Source organism: Coturnix japonica, chromosome 8 (genome assembly GCF_054131305.1).
Source record: "Coturnix japonica strain WE chromosome 8, WE-NBRP24, whole genome shotgun sequence".
Lineage (NCBI taxonomy): Eukaryota > Metazoa > Chordata > Aves > Galliformes > Phasianidae > Coturnix > Coturnix japonica.
In genome coordinates, this window is record NC_140670.1 from 28,105,693 (window position 1) to 28,121,794 (window position 16,102).

The 16,102-nt window shown below is 39.3% G+C and overlaps 1 protein-coding gene across 6 annotated transcripts in view; it reads right to left on the minus strand.

Annotated features, from left to right (window-relative positions):
• RAB11FIP2 (RAB11 family interacting protein 2) overlaps nucleotides 1-15,893 on the minus strand; it is a 31,647-nt gene extending 15,754 nt beyond the window's left edge. For 5 of the 6 annotated variants that reach the window (XR_014948963.1, XM_015867452.3, XM_085555311.1 and 2 more), the window contains exons 1-3: nucleotides 14,900-15,829; nucleotides 4,110-4,552; nucleotides 2,943-3,405 (exon numbers count right to left, since the gene is read on the minus strand). Coding sequence is in view for 5 of the 6 variants with exons in the window: in XM_015867452.3 (XP_015722938.2) it covers nucleotides 2,943-3,405; nucleotides 4,110-4,552; nucleotides 14,900-15,252 (1,259 nt within the window). In the remaining variant the exon portion in view is untranslated. Of the gene's footprint in view, nucleotides 1-2,942; nucleotides 3,406-4,109; nucleotides 4,553-14,899 lie in introns of all 6 variants that reach the window. The other variant, XM_015867454.3, reaches the window with a different exon arrangement.
• Between the last annotated feature and the right edge of the window lie 209 nt (nucleotides 15,894-16,102).

Here is a 16,102-nt window from a genome sequence, read left to right on the forward strand (position 1 = left end):
ACAGCCATTATGCAGAAAGGAATGCATGCCTACATCCACTGATTCCTAACCTAAAATGTGTCACCTTGCTCTAAAGAGAATATTAGCTAGGCAAAGTCAAACATCAGGTGTCCTAAAGCAGTTAACCAAACTGACCTTGATAAAAATAATAATTAAAAAGGAAAACAAATCTAGAAATGATACAAGTAGCAGAAGGAGCATCTAATAATGATGCTGACTATCAACATGTTGATTAAAAGAGGTGACTGCTGAAATGTTTATTATTACAAAGACAGGTAAGGTCGGTCCATAGGTTATAAGATCCCAGCTATGCAGGGAGACAAGAATGCAAAGAAAGGACAAAAGGATCCGGTAGAGAAGAATCATTGAAACTAAATGAGAACAAAAAAGAAAGACAAGAGGTACAGAGGTGTCTCCAATCTGAGACCTCCTTCAATTTAAGGTAAACACGTAGTGACAGTTCTTAACGACTGGATTACAGCATGAGGTTGTATAAACCCTGGGAGATCTCATTAACTAGCTGATAGAGGAAAAAAAAAAATCCAAACAAGTCTCCTGTGGCTGACCTGAGGTATAAATATATATTAAAAGACTTTTAATTAATCTATTTATACGTATTACTGACCTGGACTGGTTGGTTTAGTGGTTTGTGGGTTTGGGGATGAAGAGGTCTTTTGGGAGTGTATGGAATTTTCTTGTTTTCTTCCTCCAGTTTGTACTACTAGCCTCAGCTTGGCCCTATGGCCTAACCACACATCTTCCTGTTCCATTTCATCAGACAGGGATCCATGACCATTCCATCAATCACAGCAAGGCATAGCTACATAGGGGGATAACTGGGAGATGAACTGCAAAGCAAACTCCTCATCCACCCCAGACCACTGATTTTGGACACACCTCACTAAAACGTGCTGCCTGTTTTACTTGCAAGATAGTACCCATCAAAAAGCTTAATAGCATGCTGGGTAAATAAACAGAAACACAGAATCCAAATTCCCTGTGTGTGCTTCCTGCATGCTGAATTTGTTACTCACCCTCATTTATTTTGTGCTCACAGCTTTATACACTTCTTTCCTCACAGTATTACTAACTCCAAAAATTAAAAGTGGATCCTATTCAACAAATCCTCTGCAGATAAAAGGTAAACTTAAACTATAAACTTATTAAATATGCACATTTTGAATTAGTTTCTGCTTCAAAAGAAATTGTTCAAGATACATACAAAAGAAAGTGAACTTTTTTTCTTTTCTTCTAAAGATGCTCATTGACCATAATAGTGGGGGGATATAAAAGCTCATAACATAAATTATTGCATGATATATACTATTCTAGAGTAGCTGACTTATAAAAATGGTCATAATGTTTTCTACTGTTGGCTTTTTGGAATAGCAAAAACTTTTGATAAGACAAGTAGTTATGTTTACATAAAAGTCAAGAACTAGTAAAAGAGACTCACACAAGAAGAGGGAACGAAAGACCAGAACCCTTCTGAATGGGCACTGTGATGAGCTTTTTAATTACAAAACAAAGAAAAAACATGTCCATCGTGATTGTTGTTTAAGATTTATATTTATCAAGATCTGTTGCATTCAAGAACTTCAAAAGATTTCACTACTGATATCTAGCATCTGCCCGAACACATTTTTTCATTTAAAAAAATATTAAATGCTATGTAATTTTAATTGTTATTTAAATTAGTTCTGCTTAAAGGAGATTATTTAAATGAAAGTTTAACTTCTGACAAAGCAAGCTACATCCTAACCTCACTTTAATCTAGAGAAATCCTTTATTAAATAAATAATATTCTAAGACTCTGGCTGTAAATACTTTATTTAAGACAGTAGAATTGGCTTGACTTGTAGGAGGCAATAAGAAGATGAGTCACTGAAGTCTGTACGAGCTTGTAGACAACTAATCTTTTCTACAGTTGGTCCATATCAGTTTACTAAATCCACAACCAAGATTAGTTTAGTTGAGAAAGTGATTTGAAGTTTTAAACAGAAGTGTATATATTGTAACCTATGAATAAAAAGAAGCTGGGATACAGTAAGATTGATCTGTCAATTAATTTCTGACATTAATGTACAAAAAATATTTAGGAATGTAAATGAATAATCACCTGATTGATCATGAACACTGGTTACAGAATATGTAGTGTGTGCATATACCTCTATGTATATAGTCTACCTAGTAAACAAAAGCCAAAGGTGAAGTGATATGTTGTGTCTGTGTGTATATATGTGTCTATATATATATATGTGTGTGTGTGTGTGTGTGTGTGTGTGTGTGTTAATTTAAGGAAAACGCGTAAATTGCTGATAAGCAAACAAAGATTAAAATAAATAATTTTCATCAAAGTTTCTTATTAATTCCTGTAACTCAAGTCATTTTGTTTAGCATATAAACTGCTGCCTGGTATATGGCCTTGAATACACATGAACTCAGGAAAGCTACAGTGAGGCAAATGATTCCAGGCACGATAAGGGCCAGGCAGATGCTCTCATTTAGAAACAGAATGGTCTCTAGTTCTTGTGCTTCAATATATAGAATCTACGCCCATTCTTTCCAAAGCATTTGCTTTCATTGCTCAAACCTTTCATTTATTCTGTTCCATCATACTCTAACAATTAAAACTTCACCCTTTAAAACCTTGCCTTGGACTGAAGGTAGTTCATTGCTAGCTATTACACAAGGTTTTCCGCATATGCAAACCCAAGAGTCACAGTAATAATACATTTACTAATATAAATGTAACTTCTAAATAAAATATAGAATGAAAAGGTTAAATAACATTAAAGGTTCATAAATGTCACTTAGCAACAATAAAAATCGTTAAATTCTTATTGATAGTTTGGAAAACAAAGACTACACCCCTCAACTCTTCAGACTTTGATTTATATAACATGTTCAAGATAGCAAATCAAGATGCAGCCAAAACCTACCTTGAAGATGGCAAGATGCTTGTAGGCTTGAAGCTTGTCATGAACGGATTAGTTGACTCATAATCAAAACTCTCCTGATGAGTTTCACCAAACGCACTCGGTGATTTCAAGTCAGTGGAGCTCTCTGATCCCCCATTGCTAAGTTTATCTGACCTCCTGCTATCTTTTTTGCCAGTCACTCTTTCAAAAAGACTAACTTTCTCTTTTTTCTCTTTTCTAATTTCCTTTTTGATTTCAACAGGTTTGGAAAACAGACTTATGTTTTGATCCCACGTTGCTGGGCTTTCTTCAAATGGATTCTTCTGTCTTGGCAGTGTAGCGAATTTTTGGGGTAATGAAGCACTCACGTTGGTAAATGGGTCATTTTGTGCTTCCAGCGCAGTTTCATCAGCTGTGCTGTCCAATTGGTTCATTTTAGAAGTATCAATACTTAATGTCCTCCTATGCGGAGATTTTACACTCCCTGCAAACAATCTGCCATTAGTACATTATCAATGAGATGCTACAGCATAGCTTATAACACACAGAGAAACCATTTTAGCTTTGGTATAGAAGGTCTGAAAGCGAGTTTTAGCCTGAAGCACCCTTGACTAACAAATCTACGTTTAAAATATCAACAGCTCTGGCATTGTCTTCATGATATTGATGTGTTTAAAGAATAAACTACAGCCTTTTTTTCTTTTTAATTTTCTGCATAAGAACTAAGTTCTAGAAGGAATACAGCTGTAGCTAGTGTGGCATTCCAGAAAGTGACAGTAATCTATTGCCTAAAAACTTTGAGTGATGCAAAGCACTTCCACTCACTTGTATAAATTAGGTTTAAAACTTCGGTGATAGTTCTTAACTTTTTAAAAAGACAGTCTTCACACTATATTATTTTGCCTTGAATTCGGCTTGAATGCAATGTTTCATTACAACACACTCCCCAAATGAGGACATGAGGAAAATTAAAAATTATAATACATTATGATCAATGTAAGTTAATTCTTACTCTCTTAATGGCATTTATGTTACTTCCAACTAGTGGAAGAGACAAAATAGGCCAGCAATAATTCATTATTTTTTTGGCCTTATAACTGCTTCATAATGAAACAGACTTCTGTATGCTCTAGAAGTGGGGAATTATAATTGTAACGTTCATGATTGAGTAGCATGAGTTTCACTTACCTCCTTCATCAACTGAACCAAAAGATTCTAGCTGACGCTTGAAAAGATGAGAGTAGCCACCTGTGCTGGCTTTTAATTTTTCTGAGGAGACGTGTGATCCTGTTAAATCTGACATCGAATGAGCTGAAGATAGCCTCTGGGGTCCCAAAAGGAAAGGTTTTTTTGGTTTTGATTTCATTTGTACTTCACCACTACACACCTCTACGTTTGCATCAGGTATGTGAGTACTTGGAATGATTGCAGATGATGTATCTGAAAATGTCCCATCATTTTTTCGACCCTTCATTTTGTCTTTCAGTTTAGCAAAAGGGGATTTGGTTTTGTCCTTCATTGACAAATCGAACATACTTGCTGTCATGTTATTCCTCATAAACTGAATATTGACCTTTATTTCTCCTCTGTCTTTGGTTCTTTTTCCTTGTCTGGACTCTAGGGGAAACCACCTTAAATGAGAAAAAGAGCAAGTTAAGTTGTTTTCTTTGGAGGCCTGCAATTAAAATCTAGTTAGTCGATTAAAGTCTTGCTATATAATTAAAAATATGAAAGCCAAATTCCATACTGAAAATCAAAATATTTCCGATATTGAAAAACTTTTTGGTCCACACTTGGTTTTGAAAGAGGATACATGCAATAACTAGAAAGCAGGAAACTCTCTGCTCTGTTCAATTCAAGAATCCAAGTCAACTCAATGGAAGCTTACTAAGCTTCACTGAAGCTAAGGGGATCGCATCTGCTTACAAAGAATTTGTATCTAATATTTATTACACAAACTAAAAAGGAAATATCCAAAACCTTGGAATGATTTACACTCAAACATCATTTTGGTTTTGCAGCTGCAACCTCGGTCACAAACACCAGTGGTAGAACAGCATCAGTGTATCCGACACTGCCCTTTGCTGCAGGTAACCAGTAGGATTTACTTCATCACACCTCCACAGGCTCTGCAAACATGATCCAAACCTCCAACTGATGAGGTCACTTGTTTCAAAAAGATATGTGTTTTCTCAGTTTCAACAAAGACATTATCGTTAACCAGATGTCTGACTACTTGCCCACCTTGCTCTTCTGTCTACTGGACTCACCAGTAGAATTAAGACTCAGTCCCTCCTCCACAGCCTTACCTAAGTGAATGACCGACCTACTCCCCACTCATCATCAGTAGTTTCTTCCTATTTCAAAAGGGGCACGAGGGCACACTTCCAATTTTCCAGTTGCACAGAAGTGCTCTAAACACATCTGTATATATTCTCATTGCTGTTCTTTCTCCTTTTGGAGGACATGAGAGCTTTTCTTATACTTCTTCTCACACATGAAAAATATTAAATGATTTAATTGGTTGGCATCATTAAGGAAAAGAAATAACACTACTTCTCAACCTTCCTGAAGAGGTTTGGGGAGGGGAAGACAAGTCATCCAAAGGACAAGTTCTTCCACCTGCCTTGAGGTGATGCTGAATTAGAAGCCCTGGAAAAATCTCTTATAAATTTTATGAAATTACTAATTTAGAAACTATCTAACAGGTTCTAACTCATATTTCTAGCTCTCTGATTACATAAGTTAGATGAGTAAAACGGCTCAGCTAAATATGAAGTAGCAACACCCTCCTGTTACTGCTTTACCACTCCTGGGAGCACAGTCAGTAGAAATGCATGCACGCACACCAACACAAGAGTACATTATCATGATGAAGTAACTTTTGAACTGGAGACTAAGAAATGAAATTGCCTATCAACACAGATGCAAAATTGATTATGCAGTTATACATACATTATTCAATACTGTCAAATACACAAAACAAGGTCAGGGAAGGAGAAAAATAGCCCTCAATTTCCTTTCAGATTTCATAAATATATTTAAAGGTGACAGAAGAAATCAAGTTTTCAGGGAGATATACTCTTTTTTTGAGTTGACAAAGGTGACCTTCCAAAGAAATAACAAAAGCATAAGCAGCGTTGTGACTTTGTTGCCTTGTGATACCCAAGAAGTTTAATACGCCACTCCAAAGCAGAGTAATTAGGAAATATCAGACAACCTGCATCCTGACACTGACCCCAGGCCAAGAGATCAACAAATTCAGAAAGGCTGGAGATCAGTGAAGGCCGATTCAACTTTTAGGAAGATAGTTTTCCTTCTGTTGTGAGATAACTTCATTTATGTGTTTTATGTGAAATGCAAAAACTGAATGTTAACAGTCCGAAGAAGACGGGATTGTTTTTCATTTTACTTACTAAGATTTCACTTCTTGGTAACTGATTCCAGAAACTCCTTAATTCATCTATAGAGTCTTTAAAGGAAACATACACAACAAAATCAAGAGTAAACCTTTTTTTTTTCAAAACAATATCACACCCACACACAAAAATGGAAAGATTACTTTGTTTAAAAGAAAATGCGTTCTTATATTTGCTTTAAGGAAAAAAAAAAAAGCAATGAAAAAAAAAATAAAACACAACAAAAAACCCACAAACATAACAAGGAAGCCCTTGCTTATAAATTTCCAAATTCATCTGGTCTGTGTGAAAAGAAACAAACAAAAAAAACAACCACCAAATAACACTGAGCAAGTCCTCAGTGTGCTCAGTGCGCAGGATTGCTTACACAGTCCCTAAATATAAATAAGGCTTATGGGTGTTTCAGAAGGCTTAACAGGCAGAGAGGACTTCATTTTTTGACACTGAAATTTCTTAGCTCACCCTGCAATGTAAGGAAATGTTTTCCCTTTCCCTTCTCTCATATCTCTTAAACGTTCATACTGTATCTCTGATAAGATTTATGAATTTTCATGTTTCTAGTTAGGAATTACAGAAACATCAAACTGATGTTTGACACTGGTTAACTTGATTTAAAACAATATCGACAGCTTCTTAAGATTTTGCTATGTTGAAGAAAGACTTTTCATTTAAAACCAAATTTAACCCAATTATTGGCATTCTTAGCATGAATTAACAACTCCATGTTACTATCAAAACTTCCTTCTTAATGACGTATCCACACATGCTACTTTGATATTTACCAGGGCCGCAGAACTTCCATACACAAAAACTACATTGCCTTCTGATGTTTGTACATCTATTTTCCAAGCAGACTCTGAAGGACTTCACAATAAGAGGAGTTCAGCTGGGAAAACAAAGTAACTCTTCTAACTTTTATTAATAAGACAGTGGAGACTTGTAAGGGACTGGACCCTACATGGGGTGGTACCATGTTCTAAACTACTTCTGATTCCAACAGAATTGAATCATGAATTCTTTTAGCAAAATTCCTCTGGACTTCAGAGGAATTTCTCTTTGAAGAACGATTGCCGGGTCAGGTCTTTGTATAAAACACATATACTTAATCATTATATGCAAGTAAAGAAGGTGGGGTTCTTTTGTTACGCTGGAGATTTTATCTTGAATCACTTACAATGGATGGTCCATAAGCTCCTGCTCATACAAGGCAATATGAGAAGCACTCTCAATGATTTTCATCAAATTCAATGACAAATAATAATTATTATTTTTTATACACAGAAGAGAACAAATGCAAGGAACGCATTTGCGTGGAGCTGCACATCAGCGAGTAACCGAGTCTGTAAATGTTTCTTATTAGAATCTGTTTCTACAACACATGGGCGTGAGCAACAAATAGAACAACAGTACTGTACATAATAGAAAAAGAATTGGAAAATGAAGTCCACTGTTTTCAGATAACATTTGGGTCCCAAAATACTAAATTCCACTACACCGCTGCCAATTTAAAAAATTGTAATGTATTATAAATGCCAATAAAACTTGCTATTTTGGTTTTGTTTACAGTACTTTTAGCCACAATAAATACTCCATTTGTCAGGCTGCCATAAGCTTATTCTATAGAAAGCCTGCACAAAGTAGGAAAATAGCCAATAACACGCACAAAAAAAACCCAACAGGGTGGCTTTTATGAGAGCAGATGCCCCTTTATTTAATAACCAAATATTACATCCAGTCTTGCAGACAGTCTTTATTTAAACAGACCTTGTACAAAGTCTGGCAAATTTTCCTAACTTCAAAGGGAGCCCTACTGCCTTCTGAATCACATCCGTACAGCTTGCTCTCACCTTCTAGTGTACTGTAGGACAACGTCCATACACCCTCTGATTTCTACTTTTTTCCCTATGGTTTCCATTAGAACAACCATTGCTTCTTTTTCTCATATGGCATTGAGTGCGCTGATGGGCTTTCCCTCTCTTGCACAGGTTTCTGATCATTTTTATTTTATTAGGTATAATATAAACTCACTCTGCTTGCTGGCAGGACCTTCTGACTCAGTTTCTTTGCCAATGCCAAAGAGGTGAACTAACAGAGGAATTTTCTCCCTCATTTCACTGCTTTTCAAATACATTCTTCTGCCTTCACTCCGTAAACACCTACTGAGTTGATCTAATTGCATTTTGCTGAAATGTTTAGGTTACACTCAAAGATTTCTTGCAAAAATCCTGATTTTAATTCCCAAATCACCAAATGAACTCTGCAAAAAGCCAAGCAATCAAAGCACCTACAAGGCTGCTAACTTTGATATTATAGCTAAAACCAGCAGCCTGATCTGCTAAGCAATTCTGCTATGCAGTTACAAGGAGGTCAACAAGTACTTATCAAATCACCCCTAAAATGATCATCAAAATCCCAATGAGTGAATAGGAACATCAGCTGTCATGGGAAAGAACTGCTACTTCACGTTAGATTATGTACATTCAAATTAGGTACACTGAAGACTCTTACTTCACAAAATCCCACTAACATAAATGTTAGATTTATCCAGCTAATGGTTAGAAAAACAACACTCAAAGCCGAGAATCATCTAACATACTCATTAGCAGCAAATTAATTTAAATAAAAAATTCATAAACTATTTTTTCCCCCAGTAAGTCGATTAGGTACCATATCAAGACACTGGCCAAAGAGGTGGAAAAGTAGGAAAATGGCAAACACAGTGTATGAGGGGAAATGAAGAAGAGAATGGATTACTTATTAAGATAAGTGATGACATTCACAAAGATGAATATTATTACTTTCTGGAAGCCAAATGAAATGAGATATACAAAGTAGAGTTTAAAAATAAATATTACAGACTGACATTTAACATCATAAAACATATGGGAACTGACACACATCACAATGCTTTTACTAAGGGGCTCACTAACATCAGCTGGAATCAAAGTAATTATGTGGTCTTCATTTACACTAGCTAATACTTTGCTTAAAAGCTACATGTGAAAACTTTTATTTTAGAAACAAAGGAACTGAAGTGATGAGAATTAAGGCCACTTACTGCAGCTTTGTGTAAGCATGTGTGTGCGCAGAAAATGGAGCGCAAGCATTTCAATCCAGATGGCACTCAGCCTCTGAGTCAGAATTATGACTTATTCAGTGTATATGCTCACATTTGTTGCTGAAATGTAAATGCTGGGAATACTGCTAAATCACTTTAGAATACTGCTATAATCTCATAAAGGTACAACCAGGCTCTACTTTCTGCTTTTCTCTGTAACCATCTTTCTTCTGTCCCCCACTACTAACTTCTCTTTTTGTTTCATTCCCTAAGCACTGCTGTGAAAGCAGCAGATCAAACCTGTATGGACCATCCAGGCTGTTCATTATTTCTGTGGATTATTTCTTGTGTATTGATTTTTAAAAAGCGCTGTTCATCAGCAAGCAATGAGCCTGTGACAACCTGTTTATCAGCAGCTGTTTGCTTACTCATCACTCAAGTTGCATTTGAAGCCACCCACTCCTGCTTCTGCTGCTATGGATGCGGACAGAGGCGATCGAAGGGGAGCCTTTCTGTGTAATGGGAGGGGGGGGCTGCCAAGAAGGAATTCACATTAATTTGGTGTAAGTCACAACGTTTCCATACCTTTCAGGAAGCTCAGCACTCATAAGGAAAAGTGCTTACAATAGAGCGGTATTGATCAGTTCACTCCTTGGGCTTTTTTTATTCATTTCATGAGTTGCTTGTGATTATTTTATATGACTGATGTAAGCAGAGGATAAACGTCTTCGATAAGGCCAAGATTCCTTTACTGTATTATGCTCAAATAAACATTTTTATCAACACTGCTGCAATCTGGAGGTGAGAAGGGGAGGCTGCGGTATTACAGAAACCAGGGATAGGAGGAACTAAGCCACAAATCAAAGAAGTCCTCCAACAAAATTTCTGTAAGAAGCAATAACTAACACTGCCTGCCTCCCTCTGCATTCTGCATTCCAGAGCAGCGCTGCATCTTGCATCAGCTGAACGTGGAATAAAATTAGCTCTCCAAGAAAACCAGCAAAGGAATGGGCAATAAACAGGGTGGAGTTAGAGGGCAACAAGGACCAAGTGAGTGCTGACAAAATAAGTAGCATCGTGGTAAAAGCAAGCAGAAATGACTTTCTATTGCTGGGCACATTAGCACGCAAGAGAAAAAAATACTGAGCACACTCATTAAGAAAAGCTACTGAAAAGTACTGCAGTAAATTACAACACAACAGTAAATGGCTATTTTTTGCTCTATGGAAATTGAAAATCTTGCTTGGTGTTAAGCATTGTTCAATCATCAGCAGTACTAAGGAAATGATGAATAATAACTGAATTGAAATAATTACAGATACATATTGTTTCATAAATATGTGCTTTAAAACAACTGATTAATTTAACGTCATTGAAATTTCAACCGCAAAAGCAGAAGAGGTGCATTTATTCCAGAACACCAGACAAAAACCAAAATGTATTTACCAATCAAAAGAGGAAAAAAAGCCATAGGACTCTCCTGCAAGCAATTAAAAGATGGCAGAAATCTAAGATCAGAAACATTGTGCTCAGTGTATCTCCAATAAAGCCATATCTCCCACGCTTTTCAAATAGTTAAAAACAGCTCAGTAAAAACTCCCAGCATCTGGACCTAGCTTTCAACTCAGGAGAAAAGAACGGAGTAAGTTAAAGAGCCTGCCCATTTCTAACTACAAGCAGAGTCGCCAGACACACACCTACGGAGATACCGCAGGGTGATGGCGCTTCTTCCACCAAGACAAAGAAGAAATAAGCTGGGATCCTGCACACGCTTTGGCTGAGGTCTCAGGAAGAAACCTAACGACTGACCATCTGAGCCACATCTGCACCTAACTGTTCCAGGAGTTTTCACTTTTAAGAAATTGAAAAAACACCAATTTCAAGGATGCATATAGAATTTTCCCTATTGAATTATAGTAGATACATTGCTTTGTTTCATTAGATCTTGTTCCAGAGCAAGTTTCTTAGAATACACAACGTGCAAATCTTACCACAAGGCCTCTGCCTAAAAACTTTGCTGTATGAAGTCTCTCTTATGGTGTCACAAGTAACACAACAAATAAATTTTATAGAGAAAGAAGGACTATTTCTCTCCAATATGTTTTTCAAGTTGCAGTGAGTTTGTAAATGTACTGCTTCCAAATTATAAAATGTGAAATCAAACAAAACACAAAAAGCTGGATGTCACACACCCCACGCTCTTCAATTCTAGGAATTCAGAATCAGCTGGTAGCCTTCACTTCTCATACCTCCTTACTAAAAAAGCTCTGGGGAATTGCTGACAGGATTCAGCATTGTGCAGAATATTAAATATCTTTTTTGCAATACCCCGGTGACTCTCAAGTCTGTCTCTTACAGCACCATATGTACAGCTGTGTTGGAAAGAGGAAGCTATTAAATATATTAAAAAGTAGAAATATTACCAATAGACACTTCATCAAATAACTGGATCTCATTCATCCCCAAACAAAGCAAGAAATGTTAAGGTTACATCAACATAAGAAAATAACTCTGGATTTAATAACACCGCAAGCCTGTTGAACATATTTGAAAGTAAAAACATTGCTTAATAAAACAGATTAGTGTTTCTGAAACAATGAGTACAGCTTTCAACCATCAGAATGCTTCAGTAATAAAGACATTGGACTCGGTCTTAAAAGGCACTGGGTATCTCAGTTCCCATAGCGCAGTCACGGCTAGATGCTCTTCAGCTCCAATATATTACCTTTTGTTTATTGCCAACTCAGGACCAGGGATATTTTATATCAAAAAGGATTTAATAAAAAGGGAAAAGAGAAAGAGCATTTTGTTTTTTATCGCAAAAATACATGTGAATGTATTTTTGAAAGTCTGCCCCTCCTAACACACACAAATACCGTATCTACCTCTCCAACTAGTGCTTATGAGAAACAGCAACAACATCCACGTGCTGCACGAAGGCACTAGAAATGGACAACCATGGTAACTGCTCAAAAACATCTGAATGCTGGAGGACTGAACAATTTTTTCCAAAACAATTTCCCTTTCTTTTTTTTTCCCCCCTAGGTTTCTAAAGCACATAAAGACCTTGATAGGAAAAGTGGATTTTCAATGCCTCTACCTCGTAAGAATTTAAACTGGCAGTAAGAGTGCATGTGCTGTCTAAGCTGCCAGTAACCACCCAGCCACTCTTTTACACATATATAAGACTTTTACAAGTAGGGCTGTTAGGCTCTAGAAGTCCAACACCCATCAGCTTTTAATAAGATTTCTAATCTTAAATGCTCAAGTAACTTCTGAAAATAGGTCTTAGGCTGTTTGTAAAAGCCTCCCAAGGGGGCCCAACCTCCTGCAGTACGGCTCACGGGCAGCTCGGAGAGCCCCAGCAGGTTCTGTAGCAGCCTGGGGAGGCATCACTTCACATTCATGAAGCATGAGCTCTTCTCTCACACTTCAGAGAAAGAAAGAATAAAGAACACATATGAAACCACACTAAACAAAACTTCCTATTAAAACATACTGACAGGCTTTGCATATTTACTTCACTGCAACAAGCACTGCGTCTATTCTGCCAGTCACACCTTTTTTGTGATGGTTTTGTAAGAACTCCAGCAACACTTTTAGTAAAATTGATGCTAAGTGTATGATTCCCAAAGGAAAACATTATTCATAGTAATACATGAATAATTTACTTATTTTCGTCCAGCTTGTGAACAGACATTTTCATCTACGTTGACAAAGTTTTTACTTTAGTAGCGTTTTTATGTTCTTCAGTCACCTTTTTCCTGCAGAGCAGTAAGGTGTTTAACCTAAAGCAGTTGTCTACTGACTTGCAAGATAATTACAACTGATGATTAAAGAGTACTTAAGATCCATGTCTAAAGAGCACTGAAACTTCTTGAACCCAGTGTAAACAGAAATTAAGAGCCTAAAGCTACAGGCATTACCACATATTGCATAAAGAGAACTACTGCTGTTGGCCTGCCATTAAAAAGATAAGCAATTAAAAAGTATATTAGTTCACACTACAAACCCACAAGAGACTCTGTAAGGATGCTTTGCTCTCTTGTATATGTGTGAACATATCATTTTGCTAGTAAATTAAAGGGGGGGAAAAAAAGAAAAAGAAAAAAAGAAAAGCAATCCAAAGACTGCTTTGACCTGCCTTCAGTGCTCCTTCAACCTCAACCACCACCGCACATAAGCAGAGCCAGGTTTTGGGATGGCTTTCAGGCACTGATCAGCATGATCTGGCTAATACTGCTGCACTGACTGCTGTCTCCAACTGTCTGCTCTGACTCTGCTGGAGGTTGACGCCTGCACAGCGCAGTCAGCAAAAGATAAATGATGCCAGAGTCTTAGTCACTTTGATGCAAAGTCCAGCATCTTACCGTAAACCCACCACAGCGAACACAAGAAATACCAGACTTATACAGTTTTAACAGCTGAGGTTTGGGCACAGGATCCCTTCTACTCAACAGATGAGATATTAACCTCTAGAGGAGAGAAGTAAAGACACCTGGGCATTAACTTTTAACCACTGCAGAATACCTGTGTCTACACACAACTAGCCTAGAAGTCTCCATGCTATTCTTGTGCTACTTCTGTGGGACACATCTACCTACAACAAACAGTACCAGGCATACAAACAGTACACTTACAGCTATACAGTTTATTCCCACAAACTTTTAAGGATAAATTACACTGGTACCAAAGTACTTTGTGCAACCATATCCTCACCAGAGATGCTAACAATTTTACTAGTTAAGTTGAGACATACACAAAAAAACCCCATAACGGTTTGACACATCTACTGTTCAGCCGAATACACTGCTGTGATACTTTTATTTTTTGTTTTCTTGCATTCTAGTGTTAGAATTTGCTGGCAAATTACAATTGTGATGATTCTGTATGTAATGACGGAGGCTACTACAACAGCAGCACGTTCTCTTCTGTCTTCTCCGCAGAGGCCTGATATAGCAAGGATCACGGCCTAGGACTAATCAGGATCAGAAAAGCACTGCACTGCTGTGGCAAACCTTCATAAGTCACAGTTCAGTGGCCACTAAAATATAAATTAAAGAATATTTAAAGACACTTGGATGCAGGTGTTGATGAAAAGCATTTTTAGGACGAAGGACATCAGGCTTCAAGAGAGACTAAATCTTATGCATGGTTCAAACTGGGGCACATGTTGAATGGGGATATTGCCTTGAGCGGATGGAGAAAAAAAATCATTAGAAATACAGATTGCAATGAGTTCACATTGTACACAATAATCTGTCAAAGAATGTTCATGTATTGACCACCCTGCCCTGTGCAGAATAACCGCTGTGACTACAGAGAACTTCTCAGTCCCTAATGACACAACTGTATGTGCCTGGGGCTTTGAACACCATAGAAGATAGAAATGTCCCAATTTCATTTCCAAATACTTTGATAACAAGACTTCCATTTCTGCCCTCCTCCAAAGTACAAAGCAAACAGGCCACAGTTAAAGCAAAGAAACAACTATCACTTACTCTGTTTTCCTTCTTTGCTTGTCCTCAAAAACATCGTTCAGATTTATGGCCACCTGTCCCAGGAACTTGTCCAGCCCCACCAGTGACCTGTGCATGACAATCAGGTACAGGATGTATCTGTCTGGGTTCTCCTGCATCAGCAATCCAGGCAGCTCGAAGGAGGCCTCTTCCTTCCAGACCGGATCCAGGGTCTTCTCAGCTACAGAGGTGGAGTACTTCTCCTTGCCCAGCTGGATGATGGTGTATGCATCATTGGTGCCACTTTTGCCTTTGGGCTTCAGACCTTTGGCTTGAAGAACCGTGACTTGCACGTGAGTTGGGAACCACTTCTGGGCTTGCTCTGCCAGCATCATCTTTGAAGCTCTCCGCAGCAGCAATAACCAAAACAAAGTCTCTAAGTCTTCAAGTTACTGCGTAAGGGCACTTACAGCGGAGGCACCTGCCACCGACCCCGGGTGGGCACTTCTCTCAGGAGGCACCGACCACCGCTCAGGTCTCCCCCCCCCAAGGCAGCCCTGCGGGTGACTCCATCGCTACAAGGCTCCCGGTTTCTCGGCCGGCCCCGCCGCCCTTCCCGGCACAGCCCCGTGCCGCCCCCGGCCCGGTTCCCCGCCGCCCCCAGGTCATCCCCAGGCCCACGGCCCCTCCGCCCGGCCCGACGCGCCGCAGCCCCCCGTAGCAGCGCGGGCCCCGCAGGCCTCCCGGCCTCTTACGCTCCTCAGGGCGGCGGGCAGCGCGGAAGGGGACCGCGCTCGCCGCCGCCCCGCTCCGCTCCGTGCTGCCCTCCCGCTTCCTCAGCCTCTCGCCGCGCTCCCCCCGCACCGCCCGGCCTGACGGGCCGGCTCCGCCGCTTCCGCCTTCCCCATGCTGCCGGCGGCGGCAGCGGCGGCGGTCAGAGGGCAGAGGGCAGGGTTCGCCTCCTCCCCGCGGCCGCCGGGCGGGCGGTGCTTCCCTTCCTTTCCTTTCCCTTCCTTTCCCCTTCCCTTTCTCCCGGCGGCGGTGCCCGGCTGGGGCGGAAGGGAACGGGAGGCATGAGGCTGAGTTCCGCCTGAACGCAGCGGCTCCCTTCGTTCAGAGCTTTGTAGAGCGGAGGGAGAGCTCTGCGCCTCTCCACGCCGCCCCGTCTCCGTGAGCGCTGAGGGAAGGAGCCCCTCGTACACAGGCCGCGGCCGCTTCGGGCTGGTCCAGCTCGGGCCCTTGTCC